At 43.5% G+C, this 27,139-nt stretch overlaps 1 protein-coding gene across 5 annotated transcripts in view; it reads right to left on the minus strand.

Annotated features, from left to right (window-relative positions):
* The window catches only part of LOC124721257 (formin-binding protein 1-like), a 375,448-nt gene that overhangs the window by 243,490 nt on the left and 104,819 nt on the right, over positions 1-27,139 (minus strand). For all 5 annotated transcript variants that reach the window (XM_047246130.1, XM_047246131.1, XM_047246132.1 and 2 more), the window contains exon 2: positions 4,088-4,203. In XM_047246130.1, the coding sequence (XP_047102086.1) occupies positions 4,088-4,203 (116 nt within the window). The remainder of the gene's footprint in view (positions 1-4,087; positions 4,204-27,139) is intronic.

Raw genomic sequence — 27,139 nt, forward strand, 5'->3', positions numbered from 1 at the left:
AAGGGACCGTCTTCTTCGACATCTTGGCGAAATACAGAGCTTCTTTACCGAAATCGAAGTATTTATAACTTTTGGGAAACGAAAGCAATACCGACGATTATGTCAGTATGTAATTAGTTCTGCCAAGTATAAATATAGATCCCTCTGTCTGTAGGGTAGCTTCCTATCACGCATACTGATTGCGATAGAAACAATCCATCGGCATGGGAGCAACAAGAAAGGAACGATGTAAAGAGAATGCGAATGTACACTAATCATTTCTATTTGATCACTGCATTTGTGCCTACTTTAATTACTACAACTGCATGCCCAAAAGACAATAAGGAAAGAAGAAATGGGAATGTTTGAAAAGAAGAACGACATACTCCACATTAATTTACTCTCGAAAATCCGATATCCCTTGCGGCGAAACATTAGTTAGTAAAGTGTAGCGGGACCATATTCAAAACATGACTGAAAATACGTTCACTACATAGAGATAAGAACATCTATGATTGACATGTCATCTAAAGTCGACGTACAATTTTAAAATGTTAGAAATAAGGAAATGAAGTAATACAGAATGCTATGCTTGTAACGCATGCTGTTGTTCTACATTGTTTAGCTCTAGTATTTACAGGGTCACAGAGAAAACATCCTAGGTTTTGGAGGGAAAAGCCGTAATTGTAATGATCTGCACTACAACGGAAACAAGAATCACAACTTAAGGAAAAATAATGTAATGTGTGTTTCAGCTCACAAGCAACATTGAAGCAGGCAGTTCCTGAAACTTCCTGGCAAATTAAAACTGCATGCCGGATCGAGACACGAACTCGGGACCACTGGGGGCCGAACCGTACAATAACCCTGGGTTCGGTGTGGGGCGAGTGGACTGCTGTGGCCTGTTGTGGGGTTGTGAACCACTGAGGGCAACGGCGGTACGAAGCATTTCCGTCGTTTCTAAGTCCCCGGTTCAATAAACATACTTATTGCTGAATGGGAAACAAGCCAGAAAACAAAAATGTACCTAACGTTCACTGGTACAGAAGACAGCGCAATGGTTAAACATTGAACTCGCATTCGGGAGGATTAGGGATCTAATCCACGCTCGTCCATCTAGATTTAGATTTTACGTGGCAGGTGAAAGAAGGGATGGTTCTTTAATGGGTAACACGGTCGATTTTCTTCCCGACCTGGAACTACCAAGCCTGCCCCCCCCCCCCCCCCCCCCCCGCCCCGGTCGCTCATCAATTCTTCGATGGGACATTCTAGTCTTCCTCCCGTTGCCATCGAGGTCACGTGAAGCGGAGCTGCGAGTCAGCTAACTGCGAATGAAGAAGTTGTAACCTTGCTCTAATTACCACTGAATGAATCACCAAATAATGAGGGGAGACTAAAACTCTGTGTCATAAGTAGAATGGGATTTTAACTCTGTTCCGGGAGGAAGCTATTTCACTGTCTTACAGACTGCGTAAGCTTACTCGGCAACTGGTAAAGGCACGTATGCTCTGACGAGACATTTTTCACATTGTTTGCGATTGCACGTGGGTTAACTTCATGGAAACTGGGCAATGAATATTATGCTCCGACTGCGTTTCTTTTAGATTGAAAATAAGGTCACTGTGCCAATCATGGAGTATCACAGAGGAAATAGTAGCTTCACTCAATGCATCATCACAGACTGCAGCAAGAAGCAAATAGACTCTTTAGATAGTAAGATGCCAGTAGTATCTTGAAAATGCGTGTCAGTTCATATCAAAATACTATGACTGGTATATAGTGTGAGTGTGAGTGTGTGTGCGTGTGCGTTTGTGAGGTTCTGTAAAATGAAGGATACAAAAACGCTTCAACACATCTAACCTAAAATTCGAGTGCAGGTTTTCATTATGATTAATATGTCCACTTCCCAGAATGAAATTTTCACTCTGCAGCGGAGTCTGCGCTGATACGAAACTTCCTGGCAGATTAAAACTGTGCACCGGACCGATACTCGAACTCGGGACTTTTGCCTTTCGCGGGCAAGTGCTCTACCATGAAATAATATGGTAGAGCACTTGCCCGCGAAAGGCAAAAGTCCCGAGTTCGAGTATCGGTCCGGCACACAGTTTTCAACTGCAGAGAGGATATGACGGTGCACTGCACTAAAAAATCAGGTCAACACTCACACGTAGCCATCAAACTTATGTATATTTAAACCTCACAGGGCTTAAAACTTGATTAAATTTCTGAAATACATCGGGTTTGGCGCGCGAAAAGAACAAGTGATGCAGTGATTTTGCTATTTTCAATCTGAATTACACAGCAGCAGCATTTTTACATGATAATTTATAGTGGACAAAATGTCCGATTCTTTTCGTAAAGAGCTCGTTTCACACTTCGTGCTTTTTTTAATAATACTGGAACAGTCTATTAGCTGTGGCCTTATTTGAAGTAACCATGAATATATTCACCTGACATGACTTTGAAAAATACAAAATGTGAATTTTAACATTCGAAAGATGATTTGAACCGCACTTTTCAAGGATAATAGCAGTTTTTTGAACGATTTCGTGATGCCTTCAGCTGCCATCCTTTTTATTTCATGCACTATTGTAGAATTTCGGTATTAGGTGCTTTTCAAGTATTTTATAGATGATTTTTAGTCGTAAATCAAGCCATGCATCTTGTTGCTCCTATGATTTCGTGTCATGCTCGTAAAATGAATTAGAGAGGTGTTTTAGGAGCACGTTACTTTCGAGCAGTTTGCAACACTACTAAAAATCATCCATCAAATACTTTACCCAAGGTCGAAATAGTACAATCGTACATGAAATAAAGAGAATGGCAGCTGAAGGCATCACGAAATAATTCAAAAAATTCATCGCAGCTGCAAATCCTATAGCACTGAAAATTATAGATAATAGTAGTGTCTTAACAACTGCGCCACCTGTCTATTTACAAAACTACGGAAGTGTGTATCTGATGCTTTGAGCATTAATGACGCGGTGTTCTTTTGGTCACATTACTATAACTGCCCATGGTAAGTAAAATAATAATAGTATTGCCGATATAATTCAGGAGAGAAATTGCTGAACTCTATATGACGGGTCTCAAATTTAAAAGATTAAACGGCTACGGGAAAATATGAAATAGACCATAATGCACTCTGATGTACAGAATCAATTTATCATCATAATTCGGTTCCCGGCCCCGAATACGTAGTGTCGCTAGTCCTGGAATTCACGAGTGAATAATATGAGCACCGCCATGTTTAACGAGAATAAACTGATCACCAGAAAAATCTAAGAGATCTGATTTAACAACGGCCTGTGTGATTAAAATCCTGTAACTAAAACATCAATATATGACCCGACTGCATTACGATCGTATTCACCAAAAGTTATTTCCGGAAATAACGGCAGGCCTGAATATGGAGGGCCAGAGGACTAATTTACACGATGCGCCCTGCCGATAACACACTAGTGTCTTCACTGCCTCTCTCTCTCTCTATCACATTTCGAAGCGAGTACTAAGAATTGAGCAGAATAAATGGCAAAACTAGGAGGAGGGGACAAATAATGCTGAAACCTAAATAATGAAACGTCTACAATAATTTGGAAGTACTCTGGAAAGTGGCTGACGAGGAATTTAATGTAATTCTCGTTGTTGTAAACTTTTCCAAGCATGGTTAAACCTTGCCAACGCGGAGGAAGGAACCGAAACCAGTTAACTGTACCTTTCACGAATCCGTCTAAGATAACCTTTGTTAAGATCATACAAAATTATTGAACAACAGTACTGATCACGAAAAATGAATCACAAAACTATGTCACTTAACATAAGTAAAAAATCAGTTGTTAAATTTTTTAATGCAAATAGGCAGTGCATAATGTATGTCCCATACAGAAAATTTAAAACGTTTGCCACATGACAATTTTTGCTCACACAGAAAATTATATTAAATACTATTTTCAAGCACTACAATATTGCAAATAATTAAATATGTGCTGTGCCTAACAATAGCTACCTCTAGATCTTTGAGAGTAAGATACGTAACTATATGCGAAGAAAGATGCACACTTAACAAGCTTGAAGTTAGTTAAAAAAATAATTGCTTTATTTGACATACCGCAGCTTCCCGGCGTACTCCAACTCGATTGTACAGCGATCTCGGATGAAATGCCCATATTTTTCTAAAAAGTCTATTCCTTTCTGCGTGTGGAGAGATATATTGTCATACTGATCCTGGAAAGAAAAATGCGTGCGTCAGTAACACAGCCAGAGGTTATAATGGCACGTGGTAAAAGAATAACAGAATTAACAATTTCATAAGTTAACTATAAATGATTTATCAACAAGGCCTACATATTATTACTTAAAAATACGTTTTCTGCGAAACGAACGTATCTGAGCTAGACCTATTCGCCGACGACAAAATATGATGTGCCTGTTCATCGTCTTTATCTCACAACAGTGGTCGAGACAGAATTATTTTCCGCGTTGGAAATGTTGGCTGAAAAAGAATACATGCTCCCTGTCAGCAGCTTCTATAAATGCCAATGTGTATGGTCTTTCAGGTAGCATCACTACCTTTTACAGCAAAGGAGACAAGCTACAGTTTTGTCTTGAGCCCTGAAGTGGGTTTTAGATGAAGTTACAGCATGTGCAGGAAAGACCGATACAGATATCTGCGAAAGCGAGTATGAGTTACATGCGAATTCCATAAATAATCCAACTTGAAGCCATCGTCCCGGTTTACTAGGTTGTTTACCAGGCTTTTTCCATCGCTTCGATGACCACCGAACCCCTACATGATGAGGGCGAAACCAGGTTCTGCACGTAATCATACCGCGTAACATAGTTTAAGAAAATGGCCGCATGTAAAACTGTTACGTTAGCACTATTAAAATGCACATTTGCGCTCTTTTACATATGCTATCCATCTTCTGAATGTACAGGGTGACCCAAAAGTCATAACATTTGAAAATGCGCTAATTCACGGAACAATGTACGTAGAAAGGAAAAACTTTACACACACTCCTGAAATGACTTGGTGTTTTACTGAAACCAACGAGTGCAAAACCCGGCCAACAGATGGCGCTGAACAGCAACCAGTCAGTGACGCCGCGTTACAACTCCTTAGCCTGGCTGATAACACCTGGAGCGTATGACTTTTAAGCAGGATGGCGCTCCACACCATATTGCTCCACGTGTGGAAGATCTCTTGCGCACATGAGCCGCCACTTCCGTCAGGCTTAGCCTCCCAGGTCCTTAGACCTCAGTCCGTGTGATCATTGGTTGTTGCGCTTATGTCCATTTTTACCTATCTACCTACATTATTTTCTGGCGTATTTAATTTTTAAATGTTAACGCACTTCTGCGTCACCCTGTAGCACACAAACAAAAACTTAAATATCCACGAACATGAACATGATGCAAGGCAATAAGAGAATTCCAATGTTCATCCAGTAAGAATACCAACTTTCTATATTTCCATTACAAATATTGCGATACAAATATACAATAGTCTTTCACATGAAGACAATATTTCATCGTTCTCACTTTTTTGTAAAACCGTAAGAACAATCTTATTACCTCACTGTTTCTGTTCAGTAGAAGCAGTTTGTTGCAGGTCGCTGGAGCAACGAAGGGCGCCTATCGACTGGAAAAAAGTACAGACCATTCCCGTTTTCGAGGAGTAGTCTAGGAACAGATGCACATAATTTTAGGTTTACATCGCTGGCGTCAATCTGTTATAGAATTATGGAACATGTTTTATGCTCACGTATTATGACGTTTTCGGAGAACGAAAATCTCCTCTGCAAAAATCAACATGAATTCCGCAAAGATGGGGGGTCCACTGGGGGCCGAACCGCACAATAACCCTGGGTTCGGTGTGGGTGGACTGTTGTGGGGTTGTAAACCACTGAGGGCTACGACGGGACGAAGCCTCTCCGTCGTTTCTAGGTCCCCAGTTTAACACACACACACACACACACACACACACACACACACACACACACACACACCGTTACTGTTTACACTATGTATAAATAATGTTGTGGATAACTACATGAGATGGTTTGCAGATGATGTAGTTGAGTGTAAAAAGGAGCAGCGTGAGGACACTGGCGAAATGCAGGAAGACCCGCAGAAAATTGATGAACGGTGTAAGAACTAGCAGTTGGCTCTGAATGTAAATAAATGAAACACACTGCGCATACATGGGAGAAGAAATCCACTACTGTACAATTAAAACATTGGTGACAAACAGCTGCAAACAATAACCACGGTATAATGCCAACTAGTAATCATCCGGAGCGACAGTAAGTGGAGTGACAACATAAAACGAATATTAGAAAAAGCAGATGGCAAATTGAGATTCATGGGAAGAATCTCAAGGAAATGAATTTCATTCACGAAAGAAGGTTTGTCTGAGCAGTTCTTCAATTCATGAGCATCGCTAATCAGTCTGGGACCCTCACAAGGATAACAGAAGAGAGAGACAAAATGAAACGAAGATTGGCGTGTTTGTCACGTGATCGTTTAATCGGCGCGAGAGCGTTACACAGACACTCAGCTAACTCCAGTGGCATAAGCTACAAGAGAAGTATTGTGCATCACGGAGATATTTGCTACTGAAATTCCGAAAGAGCATGTTCCCGGATGCGTCAGACAACATACAGTACTTCTTCCTCCTACATTCGTCTTACAAAATAACTGCAACGAAAAAATTCGCGAAATTAGAGCTAATACGGTGATTTAGCGACAATCATACATTCCAGGTGCCATTCGCGAATGGAGCAGGGAAAGGGGGGGGAGGGGAGGGGAGGAAGGGGAGTGTTCAGATAGCGGTACCGGAAGTATATAAGTATCCTACGCCACACACCGTCATGTGGCTTGCGGAGAATAAATGTAGATGTGGAATACAAGAGATTAGAAACAAAGTCCACAAGGTGCTGCTACTATAAGTACTGCACGCTCTCTTGAACACAAAGTTGAAGGTCATTTATTTACTGCCATACTGCTGTTAAATGTTTTGTACCTGGTGTAGGTGCGTGTGCGCACATCCATACGCAATATTGCCAAAGGAAGTATGTATCCCACAAATAGGAAACATTTTTGAATTAATACGTAAATACCGAATTTCGCAGGAACTAGGTAGTAATGTAGACAGCAATCTTACAATTCACAGGTTTATGTTCCCTGGGTACGCTTACACAATCTCACTCACTCCAGGACGGAGAGCGCTCTTGTATGCACATAGATTCGAATATTACACGATATACTTCCATTAACCTGATAAGCATCTTTTCGAAAACACGAAGGTAATAAAAAAATGTACGCCGAAAACAGGGCATGAAACTGCGAATTATCCATTACACTACACTCAACAAACATCTGCGAGGCCTTCAATGTGCCGATGCTTTAAACTAGCAAATCTACGTCCCGTCCGAGGGCGGCATAACGCTTCGCAACTATGCACCGAGATGATATTCAGCGTATGACTCGTCCGTGCGAGGACAGAATATTCAGCTTCATTTCAATGAAGACGCTACTAGTGTCTTGCGTTTGTTCCTGAGTCACCTGCTTCCGGATCGTCGGTGATCTGAGTCACGGTACAGGTCAGTGCTGAAAACTCTTGGGCAACCCTAACTGTGAAAGACAAGCGCGTCACGGTTTCGAAACCGTCGTGTGAAGTGACTAAGTGGCGCTTGTACAGCGCCTACAGAGTAGGCTTCCACGCAACATTAGTGGAGTCGCAGGAGGAGTACAAATAAGGACACTCAGATTTGGAATACGGAAAAAATCTCACCTACCTCCTGTTCTTTTGGTTGTCGCATTTATTTAACAAACTCCCGTCGACTGCAAAGCCTGTCGAGAGAGAGTGCCGGTGACATTTTGACTTAGTTAACGGAGAAAGAAAATTCTGCCTTTTTTTAAGCAACGAAACTTTCATCTGACGCGAGCTCGAGACAAAAACTTTGGGCGATAAAATTCTTATGCTGACTTTAGTTACTGCGTAAAAAAGATACCTTATCTTTCTATTCAAGAATACAGTAATACTCTGTGTATACTTGCGTTCACCAGAAGCAAATTACACTTTTGTAAAATAAATTATTGTGTCGTGTCGTTAAGAAGCAAAATGGTCCACGGCAACACAGCCTGGCAAGAATTAATACCTTTTTTTTCTTCGAGTAATGATTGATAAGCAGATAATTTTCAACTGTACTGAAATCTGGTACTTTTGAGAACACATTAAGTGAAGCAGCAGCGTTTCTACTAGGCTACATCACATAATCAACTAACTGCAGCCAATTTGTCGTAGAAGGAAATCGCTTTTGACAAAGTTATCTACTGCGATGTGTTTCTCATAATTACAATGGAACTGGTGAACCAAAATTACGAATTAACGCATAAATTGCGACACCACGTTGTTCTTCGTTCCTTCAGTTTTCTTCCTGGAGTTTACTTAGAACTAGGAACAAGGACGGATGTGTCTGATGACGACAAACAGCTGGGTAGGAAGTATGTGCAATGCCGTGAAGGAAGTACCGGAAAATGTGACGCAGCTATCGTCATGCTATCGGCCGTTCTCAGATGGGAAACTTGTCCCTGGCCACCGCTGCTCTCTGCGTGCACTGACCTCTTTTTGACATTTTTCTCTCAATTGTCGTTTTTCTCCCTTTCAGTGGAAGCTTCAGACGGACTCCAACATACAGCGTGTATATTAAAAATATAAATGTGAGTAATCTGATCCGATTGTCAATGTTGCAAACATATTTAATTTTTACTGAGCAAAAACTTCGGAAATTGAAAATATATAATGTTAACATACCTGCACTGGCTTACGCTGCTCAATGGAGTGTACTTTTTATTTTTCATTTTACTGGCGGACTAGTATAGGGAACATGCCCGTATTCAGAGGCATCTGCGTTACAGGAGACAAACTACCCAGTACAATACGTTCATCTCTAGTGTATAATGTGTACGAGCTAATGTGACTTCTGTCTTTTTTACATATAATTTACTTACCGCATATGGAAAATAACGTTCTTGTGAGTCTCCAGTTATACGTATTTGGGGTTATCAATAAATAAATTTTTCATACGTAATATTTGCAGGCTGCACATATACAAGGCACACTGCAGAAATCTTACGGTTCGCAGTACAATGCAAGTAAACTTATAGCATTTATTTTCGACTGAACTGTATTCAGCCGAGTACTCACAGCGCAAATTATGCAGGCTATTCTACTAAAATGTTTTACACACATACACACACTATGGGTAGATTAAGACCGTTCCACGACTTACTGACTGCCGTCAATTTACTGCGAAATTACTAATGCGTCTCAAAATCCTGCCTCATCTACAATCACCAGACAGAGAGTACTAACGAATAAATGTATCAAACTAGAGGACTTGGTTGACAACGTTGTCATTAATACTTGACATCCATTGCTCGTTTGCAGTCGTAATAAAAGACTTTTTTCTGTTAGTCGAGCTGACCAACCGATGATGTTTTCTGTTCGGGACCAGCACTACGGTTTATTGCACATGTAAGGGACTTCTCAAGTGAGGCTTACAAATTTCATAACATATGCAATGATCTACACTCTAAACTATTTTCTATTAGACTAATTGTATCAGATATGGTGAAGTTACCATATAAATCTGTTAAGATCATCACTGTCTCACGAGCGAAACTCGTGAGGTGTTACGTCAGAGCAACAGGTAAGCAAAGTAACCACATTACTATTCCACTCACTACCGGAACACATCCGTGTGTTCTCCTTTGACATCAGGATCAGTTTGGTGAGTTCCATACAACCTACTAATTCGAGACAATGCTTGAAGAGTTGTCGCAAATATTTGGTATCTAGTTTGCAAATGTGCGCTTCATTGAGACAGACTCAGATAACACAAGCGTAAGCGGCTACTTCGGAAACTTCCCACTACCGTCTGACAAGAGCAGATATCAAATGCACAATAAATCGCTGCTGTGGATATTAAAAAATCACCTCCCATACAAAGCCAGTCCCAGAAGCATTAACTGCAAATAGCACAGCAGTTCGTTACACAGAGAATGGCAAATCTTTTTCACCATTCCTCACAAATCCAAGCCAAGTGTACCAACCTTTAAGACACCGCTGTCGGCAGGATGCCCAGAGTAGGATCTAGATGGGCTCACAAGAATATAAGTATGCTTTGTAACTAACCCACCCCCATTTCGCTCTATATGGACGCAGTAACAATGAAGCACAGAAGCACCTTAATGTCTCAAGGTGCAGCACATTATGAAAATGTTCGAGACTCCTGCAGAAAATGCGCAGAACGCATACGGCTTCTCTGTACACTTCATTCAACTCATCAGAGCACATTATAGCTTTATAGCCATTGAAAATTCCTTCAGAATTACAACGATCCAGTCCAACTATAAATGATTTTCTTACGTTGCCTGATTGTTAAGCAGGACCATTCTGTAGTTAGGACGTAAATGATACTGCCATACCACCGGTGTCGCCTGGATCATGTTTTATATCTAGTCGAACTGATAGACAATCATCCTACTTAAAAGACGAACTGTAAACGTTTAGTTCACATCCCATAAACGCAGAACAACTGTGATTAAAGCTGAAAGACTTCATAAACTGCGGTCTAAATAAATGCACACCAAGGATACTAGTAAAAGACAGCGAATACCCATCTTGGTTTAACAGTACCACCAGACTACTACACTCTCGCTATAAAAGAAAATACGAGAAACCTCATAGCGAAAACTTGATAGTAACTCTTGTATCCGTAAGAAGAACCACGCGTGAAACGTACAATAATTTTCACAGTGACATCCTGGCGAAAGATCAATCCCAAAATTCTTAGAAGTTCTGCACATACGTAAAGTTAATGGAAAGGTTCAAGGCTTGCACTCAGTGGGTCGTGGATCCGCTTGGTGCTGAAACTAAAGGTAGCAGATAGAAAGTAGAAATACCGTATTTAAAAAGGTAATCCCAATGAGGATACTAACGTACGAATGTCTTGAGCGCTGCATAGACTAACAAATGAGAAATATTGGTATTAGTACCCCCACCTCCCCCCGTATAGAAAAACAAGCGGGACTACTTAAAGTGACGAAGGCATCAGGCCCTCATGGAATTCCAGTTAGATTTTACATATATGAAGTTGTCGAATTTGTTCCTCTCCTAACTCATATTTACCGCTAATCTCTTGCACAACCAGTACTCCCGAATGACTCGGAAAGCAAGCACATCACTGTAAAAAGGGGAAAATATAGGAGGCACGAAATACAGATCGATATCGCTGACGACCGTGTGTTTCTCGACGATCATCATGTTCTTGTGTCTTTGTCCCGCATAGATGCAGGGTCGCCAGGTTTATTAACTGATCTGGCGCGTTAATTAAAGGGGTGCCCCAAGCTCTTGCTGTCGCCATCCCCACCTTCCCTCCACCGCGACGTTATATGTGTACCCCAACTGACTGCGTGTGTAATAGGGTTATCCATATGAAAGTGAACGAAAGTTTTCTAAATGTCTGCAAATCGTGTTAACTGAGGAAGGACTTGGGTACCAGACCGGTATTTATCTAGTGGGATGAGGGAAACTAACTAAAAACCACATCCAGGATGGCCGGGACAGCCGACCCCCGTTATTAATCCAACGAGCGGATTCGATCCGGGGCGGTGCATCTATCCGTCACGGAGGGGGCACTTCAACACGCAGGGATATCCGGGCTGCTCGTAAGTTGCAGGATACTAGAGCATATTCTAAATTCAAACATTACACTGAGGTGACAGAAGTCGTGGGATACTTCCAATATATCGTGTCGGACCTCCTTTTTACCCGGTGTAGTGAGCAACTCGACCTGGCATGGACACAACAAATCGTTTGAAGTCCCCTGCAAAAGCACTAAGCCATGCTGCCTCTGTAGCCGTCCACAACTGCGAAAGTGTTGCCGGTGAGTGGTCAAATCATTCGCTCGAATTGTCCAGAATGTTCTGACATGGCGCACTTTCATCCATAAAAATTCCATCGTTGTTTGGAAACATGACGTCCATGAATGGCTGCAAATGGTCTCCTAGTAGCCGAACACAACCATTGCTAGTAAATGATCGGTTCAGTTGGACCAGAAGACCCAGTCATTCCACGTTAACACTGCCCACACCATTATGGAGCCACCAGCTTGCACAGTGGCTCAGTGGCTTGTTGATAAATTGGGTCTGTGGCTTCGTGGGATATGCACTGCACTCGAACCCTACCATCAGATCAGATCAACTGAAACCTGGACTCCTCTGACCAGACCACGGTTTTCCAGTCGTCTAGTGTCCAACCGATATGGTCACGAACCCAGGAGAGGCGCTGCAGGCGATGTCGTGCTAAAGGTACTCACGTCGGTCGTCTGCTGCCATAGCCCATTAACGCCAAATTTTGCAGCACTGTCGTAACGGGTGCGTTCGTCGTACGTCCCACACTGATTTTTGCGGCTATTTCGTGTAATGTCACTTGCCTGTTAGCACAGATAACTCTGCGCAAACGCAGCTGTTCTCGGTCGTTAAGTGAAGGCAGTCTGCCACTGCGCTATCCGTGGCGAGAGGTAATGCCTGAAATTCGGTATTCTCGGCACACTCTTCACACTGTGGATCGTGGAATATTAAATTCCCAAACGATTTCCGAAATGGAATGTCACATGCGCGTTCAGAGTCAGCCACAATCACGTCGGAAACCTTTCACATGAATCACCTCAGTTCAAATGATAGCTCCGCCAGAGCACTGCCCTTTTACACCTTGTCTACGCGACAATTGGGCCAACTGTATATGTATATATCGCTATCAAATGGTTCAAATGATTCTGAGCCCTATGGGACTTAACTTCTGAGGTCATCAGTCTCCTAGAACTTAGAACTACTTAAACCTAACTAACCTAAGGACATCACACACATCCATGCCCGAGGCAGGATTCGAACCTGCGACCGTAGCGGTCGCGCGGTTCCAGACCGTAGCGCCTAGAACCGCTCGGCCACTCCGGCCGGTTATATCGCTATCCCACGATTTTTGTCACCTGTGTGTATGACGTTCCTGGAGGTAGAGCAACTTCTGTCTATGAACCAACACGGATTCACGTTATGGCACTCGTATGAAGGACAGCTTTCTCTATTGATACACAAATAGCAAGCAATAAATGCAACCGAACCGATAGATTTTTAGGTTACTGGCGAAAATGTGTACGATTAAACATTTTCCTGACAACTATTTTTTACACTTACATTAATACCACTTCTCCCTCATGTCTTTAGGATACCCCTTGTTGTGTAGTGCTGGAGTGTACTTTCGCAACGTCGCTGCGTAGGCAACACATAAATCCCATAGACTAGATGTTTCATAACTGGAACAGTATAACGAAAGATTTTAAATTTGAAGTAAAGTGTCTCCCGCGTATGGGAATATATATAATGGATGTACGAGTACAGTTCGTAGAGACATGGCTGACGACATGTGGAAGCTTCACTCTGGCCGTGAGTCGTGCTCGTGTAGTCAAATTGTTAGGCGGCCGCTCGCGATAAGCGGGAAATCCGGGTTCGAGTCCCGGTCCGGCACAAATTTTCATTGTCATTCCAAAATAAAACTGATGGTTGTCCATATTCGCAACTGCGAATACATTTCTTCCATCATATGCTGTTGCTTCACGACAGAGCATTTGCAGCTCGTTAAAGCAGAAGCTGTGTTATTAATCTGAATTATAATATACATTTCCTTACTATGAGCACGTCTGTTTACACCGACCAAGAAAGGGCTTTGTTCTGTGAAGTGCGACTCCATTAATCGTCTCCCCCCCTCCAAAAAGAATGTGGGCCATTTGAGCGGAGAAAAAAATTGCTCATCCGATTACGCTGCCGAACTTACCTACATTCACATCTGTACTCCCCAAGCAACCTCACCACGTGTGGCGGAGGGTAATTCCAACACCAATATCTTTCCCACCTTCTCTGTTCCATTCATGAATGATGAGTAGGAAGAATCACTCTCGATAAACCCCATTGAGTTCTATTTTTTCTCATCTTTTCCTCGTAGTAATTTCACGAAATGTATTTTGGGCGACGCGACTGCGATTTTCTTTTTGGTGCGAAGGTGGAGATCAACTGCATGACGAATTAAGATCGCCTGTGAAGTAAGGAACTACTGAATTAAGATCATCGGCAGATGTTCTACGACAGCCAGTGATCCGTTTTGCGCTCATCAAGATGCAATGGCTTGCCTACTGCATTCATTATTCTCTATCTGCTTGGCGATTGTGACAATATGTGACTAAGAAAGCGGCGATCCGAAGTCTTACCGACTAAGAATTACTAGATGAGATTTTATTTTCGTCGGCGGAAAATATTAGCAAGAGCTACAGTTCTCGTATAGTTTCAATCCATGGCGAAGATGTCACGAATGTTGCTAATGTCTGTACGGAGTTTTACATTTTAAGAATGGGTGAAAATTTGTTGCCGGCCAGTGTGGCCGAGCGGTTCTAGGCGCTTCAGTCTGGAACCGCGTGACTCCTACGGTCGCACGTTCGAATCCTGCCTCGGGCATGGATGTGTGTGACGTCCTTATGTTAGTTAGGTTTAAGTAGTTCTAAGTCTAGGGGACTGATGACCTCAGACGTTAAGTCCCATAGTGCTTAGAGCCATCTGAACAAAAGTATCTAAACGCGGTTTTTGGTAAATGACAGTACGCAAAAGGTGCAAGCTCTTTTTCATCACTGATTTACATCCCTAGCTTTGTTATCTTTCGAAATGCTGAAGCAACTAAGAGTTTTTCTTAATTGAATATACCTTTTGGGACAATTCGAGAGATTTGCAACCTATATATATATATAAGGGTATATCCCTCAAAATGTCTGTTTTCGGAAATCAGATGGGAATCTGGCACTAAGCGACGAAGAAAACTGTGAAGAATTAGCCAAATATTTTGAAACGCTACTAAACTGTCCAGAACCAACAGAAGCTCTTCCAATATCCAGCACTAAAGCCCCGCAACAGCAAGACTCTGTCCCGCCAACTGAAGAAGAAATTATCAAACACATAAACAAACTCAAAAATAACAAAGCATCAGGAGAAGATGGAATTGTAGCCGAATTTCTCAAAAGTCTAGGGTCTAACTCAAGAAATGAGCTAGTTAAAATTATTCAAAACATATGGGTTACTGAAGAAATACCAGAAGATTGGAAATGTGCCCTAATACATCCGTTACATAAAAAAGGGGATAAATCGGATGTGAACAACTATAGAGGAATCTCCTTACTTGCCGTCACATACAAGATATTATCAGCTTGTCTTCTTGAAAGAACACAAAAACTGCTAGAACCCAAAATCTCAGATTTCCAAGCTGGTTTCAGACCTAACAGATCATGTCCAGAACAAATTTTAAACTTGAAATTGATTACAAGGATGAGACAAATGCGAAGGAAGCCTACAGTATATGTCTTTGTCGACTTTAAAAAGGCATATGATTCAATTCACAGACCCACACTATTTAAAATTCTTGAAGAACAAGGACTGGATAAGAAGACACGGAACATCATAGAGCAGACATTAACAAATACAAAATGCAAAGTGAAATTCATGGGAAAACTTTCAAAATCATTTGAGATAAAAACTGGGGTTAGACAAGGTGATGGATTATCACCTCTGTTATTTAACTTAGTTCTGGATAGAGTCATGGCAGAATGGGAAAAAGAACTCAAAAAAGAAAAGTACTGGAAACCAATATCACTGGGAACCAAAAAAGATGACCTACAAATCCCCTACTTAGCCTACGCAGACGATCTTGCAATAATGGCAGATTCTAGTGAAATGGCAGTCAAACAGATAAAAACCTTAAAAGAGTGTGCAGGAAAAGTTGGCCTACAAATATCTTTTGAGAAAACGGTGTTTACAACAACAAATCTAGAAATTTCTAAGTTACAAACCAAATATGGAGAAATTAAGAGGGTACCATACTTTAAATATTTAGGAGAGATAATTTCTGAAAAATACTCACAACAAGAAAGAATATTAAAAGCTCGTAGGGGTCTAGGGCTGGTCCAAAACATTTACAATAAAAAATGTCTATCTATAAATACAAAAATTAAACATTATAAGTCGGTAATTAAACCAATAATGCTATATGCCAGCGAAACCTTGACACTTAAAAGGAAAACAGATATGGAAAACCTGAAGAAAGAGGAAAGGAAAATCATTAGGAAAATTCTGGGACCAAGATGGACCAAAGAGGGGTATAGATTACAGAAAAATTCTAAAATTGAAGAATATTCTAACATAGAGATAGACATGAGGAAGAGGCGTCTAAAATTCTATGGCCACATAATGAGACTTCCCGATCACAGACTTACAAAAAAAAATAGTAAGATACGTAGCATCCCTTGTTAATGGAGGAGAATGAATCAAAAATGTAAAGAAAGATCTGGAATTAGCCAACATTACTACTGAAGACATGAACAAAAGAAACAATTTCAAACTTAAAGTTGACAAATGGGAGGTCAAACCAGAGACAAAAGCGCCGAGAACTGGAACAAAATGGAGCGAAGAAAGAAAAGCTGAATTCTCGCAAAGAATGAAGACCTGGTGGGCAAACAAGAAGAATAAGAAGCCCCAGAAGTGAACCATCTTTACTTAGCGTCTTCCATGTTGGGAGCTTTACGACTAATAATATATATATATATATATATATATATATATATATATACAGGTGGATGGTCTTTCGTATTTGCAGCGAAGATATTCGCCAAAATATCCGGGTAATGTATTAAATGTGAGGGGCAAGAGACCATTCCGAGTTGACCTACACGATGATGACATGACAAGAAATGTAGATCTACGGTTTGAACAGTTCCCCACTGCAAACATTGACTATTACAACGACATATTCTATTTCTTTTCTGAGCCCTCGAACGACGCGAAAAAGGGGGATGACTCATTTTTTTAAAAACTTTCTGAGTACGGCGACACAGCGGGGCTCTCGTTCCTTTTCTGTCTCCTTTTTTTCCTTGAGCCTTTCTTTGGTATTTTTAGATTAGTGAAATATTATGGCTGACTAATGTTACTCCTGTTGCATTCGCGAAGGATGTTTGGGAAGAATGATGGTCGCTAAAACCCCTATTTGTTCCATTTTCTGAATTTCTCGCTGTGATCATTTCACGAGAAGTATGTGGAAGGAAGTAATATGTTGTCCGACTCTTCGCGGAACGATGCAAGAGGCCTCTCTTGTCTCGCCTGCCACTGGAGTTCGCTGATCATCTCCGCAACGCTCTCGTGCCGAGTAAACTACTGCACGGCGAAATGTGCCGCCCTTCTTTGAATGTTCTCCAACTCTTCTATTGATCCTACCTGATACGGGTCGGTTCCAGATTGATGAGTAATTCTCAAGAACTGGTGGAAAAAGTTTTTTGTAAGTGATCTGTTTCGTGGATGATTTAAACTTCCCACAGATTCTTCCAATAAATCTCAGCGTAGCATCTGCTTTTGCAACTATTGCTTACGTGGTCATTCCACTTCAGGTGATTCCAAATGGTTAATCCAAGGTATTTTACGGTAGTCACTGTTTGCAGTGATTTGTCGCCAATAGTGTAACACAACATTAGTGGATTTCTTCACGTATTTATGCGCAGTACGTTACATTTATTTACTATGTATATACGCACACTGAAGAACGAATGAATATTTGTAGCAAGGCCAGGACTCGAATCCAGGTCTTCTGCTCACTAGGCAGATGGCGTTAACAACAACGCCATCCTCGCACAGTGGCTTTGCACATTGCGCGGAGTACCCTAGCATGTCTCTCTCCTCAATCCAAGCCGTGCGGCGTAGCTGCGCCTTGCCACGGTTCGCGCGGCTCCCCCCGTCGGAGGTTCTTGTCCTTCCTGTGTGTTTTGTCTTTAGCGTAAGTTAAAGTTAGATTAAGTAGTGCGTAAGCTTAGAGACGTCCGCCCTCGTGGTCTCGCGGTAGCGTTCTCGCTTCCCGAGCACGGGGTCCCGGGTTCGATTCCCGGCGGGGTCAGGGATTTTTCCTGCCTCGAGATGACTGGGTGTTGTTGTGTCGTCATCATCATCATCATTCATCCCCATTACGGTCGGAGGAAGGCAACGGCAAACCACCTCCATTAGGACCTTGCCTAGTAAGGCGGTGCGGGTCTCCCGCATCGTTCCCCTACGCTCTCTAAAGTAGCATGGGACTTTATTTCCATTTCCAAGCTTAGAGACCGATGACCTCAGCAGTTTGGTCCCATAAGACCTTACTATAGTTTTTTTCCCCTCAATCCAAATTCCAATTCACGCCTTGGATTAAGAAGGGAGACGTGCTAGGGTAGTCCATGCGGTTTTGCGAAGCTACTGTGCCCGGATGGCGTATTGGTTAGCGCATCTGGCTACTGAGCAGGAGACTGGGTTGAGTCCTGGCCTTCTTACAAATTCTCATTTATCGCTTCAGTCTGCAATATACATAGTTAACGTCTCACGTTTTACAAGGTTTCTGGAACAGTATAGTTTAATTTAACATTTATTTACGTTCAGGGCAACTGCCAGTTCCATCCCCAATCTCCGATTCTGTGCACGTCTTTCTGAAAATCGTTACCATTTTCTGTCGTTGTTACCTTTTCCGCATCACCTTTGAACAGCCTCATGGGTATTCCAACATTATTCACCACATCATCTACACGTATTACAAATTAAAGTCCCCCGCCGCGTTTATTCTCTCTCCATGTGAAGGGTAATTTCATGAACCACCGTAGGGATTTTGATATGGTTTTCACTGATACACAGACTAGTTCACGAAGAACGTTTCTGTATATAATTTATAACTAGAGTAGTAATGAGTATGTAATACATGTATTGTTATGTGTTCCATATTAAATTAGCGACTGGACTGACATCACGTGGCAACCATGGGGGCTACGAGATAGTGATCTAAAGAGGCAGCGGTATCTGGAGGGAAAAGCTGTAAACAGCCGCCGCAACTCCAGAGAGCAGCGAAGCTTGAAAAGAATCTACACATGTCTTCTACACATCTTATTCGCCGAGGTGACGAGAGTCATGGGATACCTCCTAATATCGCGTCCGAACCTCATTTTGCGCGGCGTAGTGCAGCAACTCGACGTAGCATTGACTCCACAGGTCTTTGGAAGTCCCCTGGAGAAATATAGAATCATGTTGCCTCTATATCTGTCCGTAAATTCGAAAGTGTTAATGGTGAGCATTTGGTGCACGAAGTGACCTCTACCTGGGTAACCAAATCATTCGCTCGAATTGTCCAGAATGGCCTGACATGGCGCACTGTCATCCATAAAAATTCAATCGTTGTTTGGGAACATGATGTCTATGAATAGCTACAAATGGACTGCAAGTGGCCGTACATAACCATTTCCAGTCAACGATCGGTTCAGTCGGGCCAGAGGTCCCAGTCCATTCCATGCATCCACAGCCCATACCATTATGGAGCCACAACCAGCTTGCAAAGTGCCTTGTTGACAACTTGGATCCATGGCTTCAGGGGTCTGCGCCGCACTCGAACCTTACCATCAGCCCTTACCAACTGAAATCTGGACTCATCCGACCAGACCTGGGTTTTCCAGTCGTCTAATGTCCAACCGATACGGTCACGAGCCCAGGAGAAGCCCTGCAGACAATGTCGTGCTGTCGGAAAAGGCACTCGCGTCGGTCGTCTGCTGTCATAGCCCATTAACGCCAAATTTCGCCGCACTGTCGTAACAGATGCATTCGTCGTACGTTCCTTTGTTAGCACTCACAATTCTACCCGTACTCCGATGGTCTCTGTGGTTAAGTGAAGGCCGTCGGCCACTGCGTTCTCCGTGTCGACAGATAATGCCTGAAATTTGGTATTCTCTGCACACTCTATCTTTACAGAATATTTAATTCCGAAAGGATTTCCGAAATGGAATGTCACCTGCATCTAGTTCCAACTACCATTCCATGTTCACAGTCTTAATTCCAGTCATGCGGCCATAATCACGTCGGAGACCTTTTCACATGAATCCCCTGAGTACAAATGACACTTTCACCAATGCACTGCCCTATTACACCTTATGTACACAGTACTACAGCCAGCTGTGTATGTGCATATCGCTATCCAATGACTTGTCACCTCAGTGTGTATTGTGTATTGTACTGGGGACCTAAAAACGACGGAGAGGCTTCGCCCCTGCCATAGCCCTCAGTTAGAATTATTTTAATACCTTCAGCTGTTGACGGGCGTTGGTATATATCAACGGGGACAGGTGAAAATGTGTGCCCCAACCGGGACTCGAACCTGGAATCTCCTGCTTACATGGCAAACGCTCTATCCATCTGAGCCACCGAGGGCACAGAGGATAGCGCGACTGCAGAGGCTATCTCGCGCACGCCTCCCGCGAGACTCACATTCTCACCTTGTATGTCCACACACTACATTTGTAGTGTCCCGCCCCAACACACTGATTACTCGTGGAAGACATTCTTACAAAGTCCCATAAGAGTTCGGGGAATAAGTGTGCATCCGCACAGAAGGAGGAGGTCATGGCCGGTATTGCCAGAACTATATACTTATACGGGTATGGTGTCTGTTATTTCGGACATGTTCGAAACAAAAGACACCATATCCATATAGCCCTCAGTGGTTCACAACCCCACAACAGGCTACAGCAGTCCACTCACCCCACCGCCGTCCCACACCGAACCCAGGGTTATTGTGCTGTTCGACCCCCAGTGGACCCCCCCTGGAAACGTCTCATACAAGACGGGGGTAATCCCAAATGTGTGCGTGGTAGAGTAATTATGTTGTACGCGTACGTGGAGACAGTGTAACTGAGGCGGAATAAGGGGAATCAGCCCTCATTCGCCGAAGCAGATGGAAAAAAGCACTCCGTCTTCAGACCACAAGTGGCCCATCGAGACCATCCGACCGCCGTGCCATCCTCAGTTGAGGATGCGGATAGGAGGGGCATATGGTCAGCACACCACTCTCCCGGTCGTTATGATTGCTTTCTTTGACCAGGGCCGCTACTATTAGGTCGAGTAGCTCCTCAATTGGCATCACAAGGCTGAGTGCACCGCGGAAAATGGCAACAGCGCATGGCGGCTGGATGGTCACCCATCCAAGTGCCGGCCACGCCCGACAGCGCTTAACTTCGGTGATCTCGCGGGAACCGGTGTATCCACTGCGGCAAGGCCGTCGCCGAAGCAGATGGAAAACCGCCTTAAAAACAATCCACAGGCTGGCCGGCACAGCGGACCTCGACACTAATCCGCCGGGTGGATTCGTGCCGGGGACAGCGCGTTAGACAGTCGGGTAGCCGGGCGGGCTTCACCTCAGTGGGCACTGGTTTATTTATTGTAAACAGTAACGTTTTTATGACTTATTTGGGGTACTCCTGAAATTACTTCTGCATCTGTCGATTTCGTTCCGTTATGAGGAACGTGTTGAGTTGTATTTGCAAGCAAGTCCCGAATCAAATCAAATATCTGGTCTGATACTCGGTCGTATTTTGTTGACTAAATGACGCAGGACTATATCAAATGAATTCCTTCCATCTATAAACACGGCTTTTTTTAGGAGGTGAGTGCTACCGGTGTTTGGGGGCGGGAGGCAGGCAGGTAGAGGCGGCGGAGGAAGAGCAGCAAATGGAGGTGCGGGCGGCGTGGGCGTGGGCCCGGCCGGCAGCCGGCAGCAGGCACGTGCGGCCCGCCGGCCAATCGATACGGCGCGCCGCCCGGGCTGACTCAGCCGCCGCCGCTGCACCGGCCACGCACCTCCGCACGCTGCCTGCTCTCCGCACGCCCTCTGCGCATCAATTTTATGTACGTCCACACGCTATCTCCAGCCGTCAACATCGACACTGCGCAGGCACTGCTGTCGGAGTCACCAGTCCAAAGCCCGGCCTCGTGCAGCTCTCCAATAAGTACCGTACTTACAGTAACGAGAAGACTTCGAAAAATAAGTTACACATTATTATGGCAGGCCAAGTAAAGTTTACTGAATACTGCACATATTAATGGTCATTAACATGGGGTGGGTCCGCCCCTCTCCATTATGACGGCATAAACACTATTGAGGACAATTTCAATAAGGTAGGTTGGTTGGTTCGTTGGTTGATTTGGGGGAGGGAACCAAATAGCAGGGTCATCGGTCCCATCGAATTAGGGAAGGATTCGGAAGGACGTCGGCCGTGCCATTTCAAAGGAATCATCTGGCATTTGCCTGAAGCGGTTTAGGGAAATAACGGAAAACCTACACTACTGGCCATTAAAATTGCTACACCACGAAAATGACGCGCTACAGACGCGAAATTTAACCGACAGGAAGAAGATGCTGTGATATGCAATTGATTAACTTTTCAGAGCATTCACCTACACCTACGTGGCGACACCTACAACGTGCTGACATGAGGAAAGTTTCCAACCGATACCTCATACACAAACAGCAGTCGACCGGCGTTGCCTGGTGAAACGTTCTTGTGATGCCTAGTGTAAGCGGGAGAAATGCGTACCATCACGTTTCCGACTTTCATAAAGGTCGGATTGTAGACTATCGCGATTGCGGTTTATCGTATTGCGACATTGCTGCTCGCGTTGGTCGAGATCCAATGAGTGTTAGCAGAATATGGAATCGGTGGGTTCACGAGGGTAATACGGAACGTTGTGCTGGATCCCAACGGCCTCGTATCACTAGCAGTCGAGATGACAGGCATCTTATCCGCATGGCTGTAACGGATCGTGCAGCCACGTCTCGATCCCTGAGTCAACAGATGGGGACGTTTGCAAGACGACAACCATCTGCACGAACAGTTCGACGACGGTTGCAGCAGCATGGACTATCAGCTCGGAGACCATGGCTGTGGTTACCCTTGACGCTGCATCACAGACAGGAGCGCCTGCGATGGTGTACTCGACGACGAACCTGGGTGCACGAATGGCAAAACGTCATTTTTTCGGATGAATCCACGCTCTGTTTACAGCATCATGATGGTCGCACCCGTGTTTGGCGACATCGCGGTGAACGCACATCGGAAGCGTGTATTCGTCATCGCCATACTGGCGTATCACCCGGCGTGATGGTATGGCGTGCCATTGGTTACACGTCTCGGTCACCTCTTGTTCGCATTGACGGCACTTTGAACAGCGGACGTTACATTTCAGATGTGTTACGACCCGTGGCTCTAACTTTCATTCGATCCCTGCGAAACCCTACATTTCAGCAGGATAATGCTCGACCGCATGTTGCAGGTCCTGTACGGGCCTTTCTGGTTACAGAAAATGTTCGACTGCTGCCCTGTCCAGCATATTCTCCAGATCTCTCACCAATTGAAAACATCTGGTCAATGGTGGCCGAGCAACTGGCTCGTCACAATATGCTACTCTTGACGAGCTGTGGTATCGTGTTGAAGCTGCTTGGGCAGCTGTACCTGTACACGCCATCCAAGCTCTGTTTGACTCAATGCGCAGGCGCATCAAGGCCGTTATTACGCGGCCAGAGGTGATTGTTCTGGGTACTGATTTCTCAGGATCTATGCACCCAAACTGCGTGAAAATGTAATCACTTGTCAGTTCTAGTATAATATATTTGTCCAATGAATACCCGTTTATCATGTGCATTTCTTCTTGGTGTAGCAATTTTAATGGCCAGTAGTGTATTAATGGTCATTAACATGGGGTGGGTCCGCCCTTCGCCATTATGACGGCATGAACTCTGCTGGGGACACTTTCAGTAAGGTAGGTTGGTTGGTTGGTTGGTTGATTGATTTGGGGGAGGGAACCAAACACCAGGGTCATCGGTCCCATCGGACTAGGGAAGGATGGGGAAGGAAGTCGGCCGTGTCCTTTCAAAAGAATCATCTAGCATTTGCCTGAAGCGATTTAGGGAAATCACGGAAAACCTAAATCAGGATGGCAGGACACAGGTTTGAACCTTCGTCCTCCTGAATGCGAGTCCAGTATGCAAACCACTGCCCCACCTCGCTCGGTGTGTTTTTATTAATGAGTATTGTAGTCTACATGAAAAACGACCACACCAGAAAGATACTGCGTACTGGTGACAGATTACATAAATAATATATGGTGCACTGATCTACAAAAGTCAACTTAATATTTCATGATATCTATGAGGGTCTTTACAGCGATTTGATATTTAATCAGTTTCTTCCTCGCTTGTTTCATGTAGCCGCATGTGACGTAATCGCTCGGTTTTGAATAAGGTTGTAACACTTAAATCGATTAGAAGTACGTTTATATTACATAACTGTGTATCCGCAATTTATGAAATGTGTATTCTGTGTTGTTTTAACTCCTTGATCTATGGCAAGAAAATTAGAGTTTTGTAATGTATATATGAAAAAAGCAAAAGAATATGTTGAAATGATAATTTATTATACTATGAGTATGTCCATAAAAGGAAAATGTTTGTTAAGAGCTGGTTCATACTTAGAACAATTGTATTTGTAGCATGTAAAAGCTATAGGGAAGTCCCTCCGCAACGGAAGTGGCATGGCGCGATGTAAAAGGTGGGTTTGGCGGTCGAACTGAGCGGCTCCTTTGCGTGAACGACACCCAGTATGCGGCTAGTCTTAGCACGGTACATTTCGACGGTGCTAAGAAAGGCAGCTGGAAGCTGTATTATAAAGGATTTACCTCGGATTACTTGGTATTCGCCGCATGATGGAATGGCTCTAATATATTGAAAATCTGACTCCAAGAAGAGATTTTATAGAGCATTCGTGCATCAGAAGCCGTGAGTACAGTCACCCGCCATGTCGCCTGCCACCAATTTTCGCCACTGCTTCACAAACTTCATACATTCAGTTAATGTATATGGGCATGGACCAGTTAATGTGTGTATGTTGTTTCAATAAGAATCATATAAAACCTTAATTCGTGTCCGGAACCATATTTTCAATCCTCATCACGAACCTACACAGGTTCCTCACCTAAGTGCTCATTTATGTTGTTACCACTTTCATTAACTCCGAAGATTTAAGTCCGTTAGGTTTTTCTATTAATTTCACCTAATTCGATATTATAGCTCGGCAGCCAATCACTAGTCCACGTTTGAAGTCACTGAACTCTTCTAACCGACTCGTTCTGCTATAACTGATTACCTACTAATAATACTACCAACCTCCTTTTATACTTGCGGACCCGCCATTCGTGACAGCTAGTGGACAACTGCGCAGAGCATAGATGTGTCCGGATACTTTTGATCACATTGTGTACACGACACTATTTTTCAACACGTTCGCCAAATCCTATAAACACCTCTCTAGGCGTTCCACCAATCATTCAGTTCTTCGACGAAAGAAATTCGCTCGTTGGTCAAAGAGCCATTCGAGGTTGTAAAATCAGCGATTAGAATGAATCCGTTATTCGGGTACCTGGACATTATTGTCGACGTCGATGACCTTCCTCCCACGACTAAGCAGACCTGGTCAAACTGTTGGTCCCATTTGACTACGGCTTGGCGCGACACTGCTTTAGTCCATATACCGCCAGAATTTTCCGGCGAATCTGTGTACAATTTAAATGTTTTGCGTACAAGAATCGTACTGTCCCGAGCAGTTCAACTTTCCACTGCGTTTCCAGCTGTCGCGTCATTTCATTCCCACACTGTGTTAAGGTGGATGTGTGGGGTGACACGAAAGGATATATACTAAGGAATGAGTACATCAGGGGAACAGTGAAAGTGGGGCCCATAGGGAAGAAGATCCAAGAAAGTAGGCTAAGATGGTATGGACATGTGCAGAGAAGAGTGGAGTACTAAGTGGGGAGAGGAGTTGAAGATGTAGAAATCGAAGGATTAAGGAGAAGAGGAAGGCCGAAACTGAGATGGAAAGACAGGGTAGCAGGGGACCTACGGGAAGTAACGATGCCTCAGGGAAGAAGCACTGGATAGGCATTTATGGAAAGCAACGCCGACCCCACATTACGTAGTAAAAGGCTGAGATGATGATGATCATCATCATGATCATGATGATGACTGTGATGCATCTATTATCCGTACTGAAGCAGAGCTGCGTCTGGAGGAAGCCCGGAACCTGTACTCCATTCCGATAATGCGCCACTCCTGTTGCGCATAGTGTTGGCGTAGGACAGTGTGTCTAACTTGCTTTTTTGAAGTCTCTTGGGCAGTTGATCTTTGTACTATATTCAAGCCTTGATCTTCTTCCCACTTTCATTACTAAATTAATTATCCTTCGATTCTTCAGGAGTGTACTATCAATCGATCGCTTATTTTGGTGAAAATTGTGCATTTATGAATTTATTTTCTGCTCGATTCGGTTCAGTAGCCGGCCAGGGTGGCCGAGCGGTTCTAGGCGCTACAGTCTGGACCGCGTGACCGCTACGGTCGCAGATTCGAATCCTGCCTCGGGCATGGATGTGTGTGATGTCCTTAGGTTAGTTAGGTTTAAGTAGTTCTAAGTTCTAGGGGACTGATGAGCTCAGAAGTTAAGTCCCATAGTGCTCAGAGCGATTTGAACCATTTCGGTTCAGTACCTCTTCAACACACTATCTAGCCATCAAATCTCCAACATGCTTTTTTGGTACCACATCTGAAAAGCATCTAGTCCCTTCTTGACAGATCTGTTTTTTATCTACTTCCACATATAGCTTCACTTCAAATATTTTCTGAAAAAGACTTCCTATGGCTTAAATTTACATGTTAACCGACTTACTTTTTTCAAGGAAGCTTTTATGGCTATTGCCAGTCTACATTTTATTTCTTCTTCATTTCTTCCGGCATCTGTTACTCAGCTACCCAAAAGCAAAATTTGTCCATTACTTTTATCTTCTCATCTGCTAACCTACTTTCCTCAGCATCACCTTAACGTAATTCGACTTAACTCCACCACTCTTGTTTTCCTTTACTGGTTTTCATCGTGTAACATGTTTTCGGGGCATTATCCATTCCGATAAAAATGGTTCAAATGGCTCTGAGCACTATGGGACTTAACATCTGAGGTCATCAGTCCCCTAGAACTTAGAACTTCTTAAACCTAACTAACCTAAGTACATCACACACACCCATGCCCGAGGCAGGATTCTAACCTGCGACCGCAGCGGTCGCGCGGTTCCCGACTGTAGCGCCTAGAACCGCTATCCATTCCGATATACTGATCTCTTAGGTCCTTGCATTTCTGAA

This window comes from Schistocerca piceifrons, chromosome X (assembly GCF_021461385.2).
Source record: "Schistocerca piceifrons isolate TAMUIC-IGC-003096 chromosome X, iqSchPice1.1, whole genome shotgun sequence".
Classification (NCBI taxonomy): Eukaryota; Metazoa; Arthropoda; class Insecta; order Orthoptera; family Acrididae; genus Schistocerca; species Schistocerca piceifrons.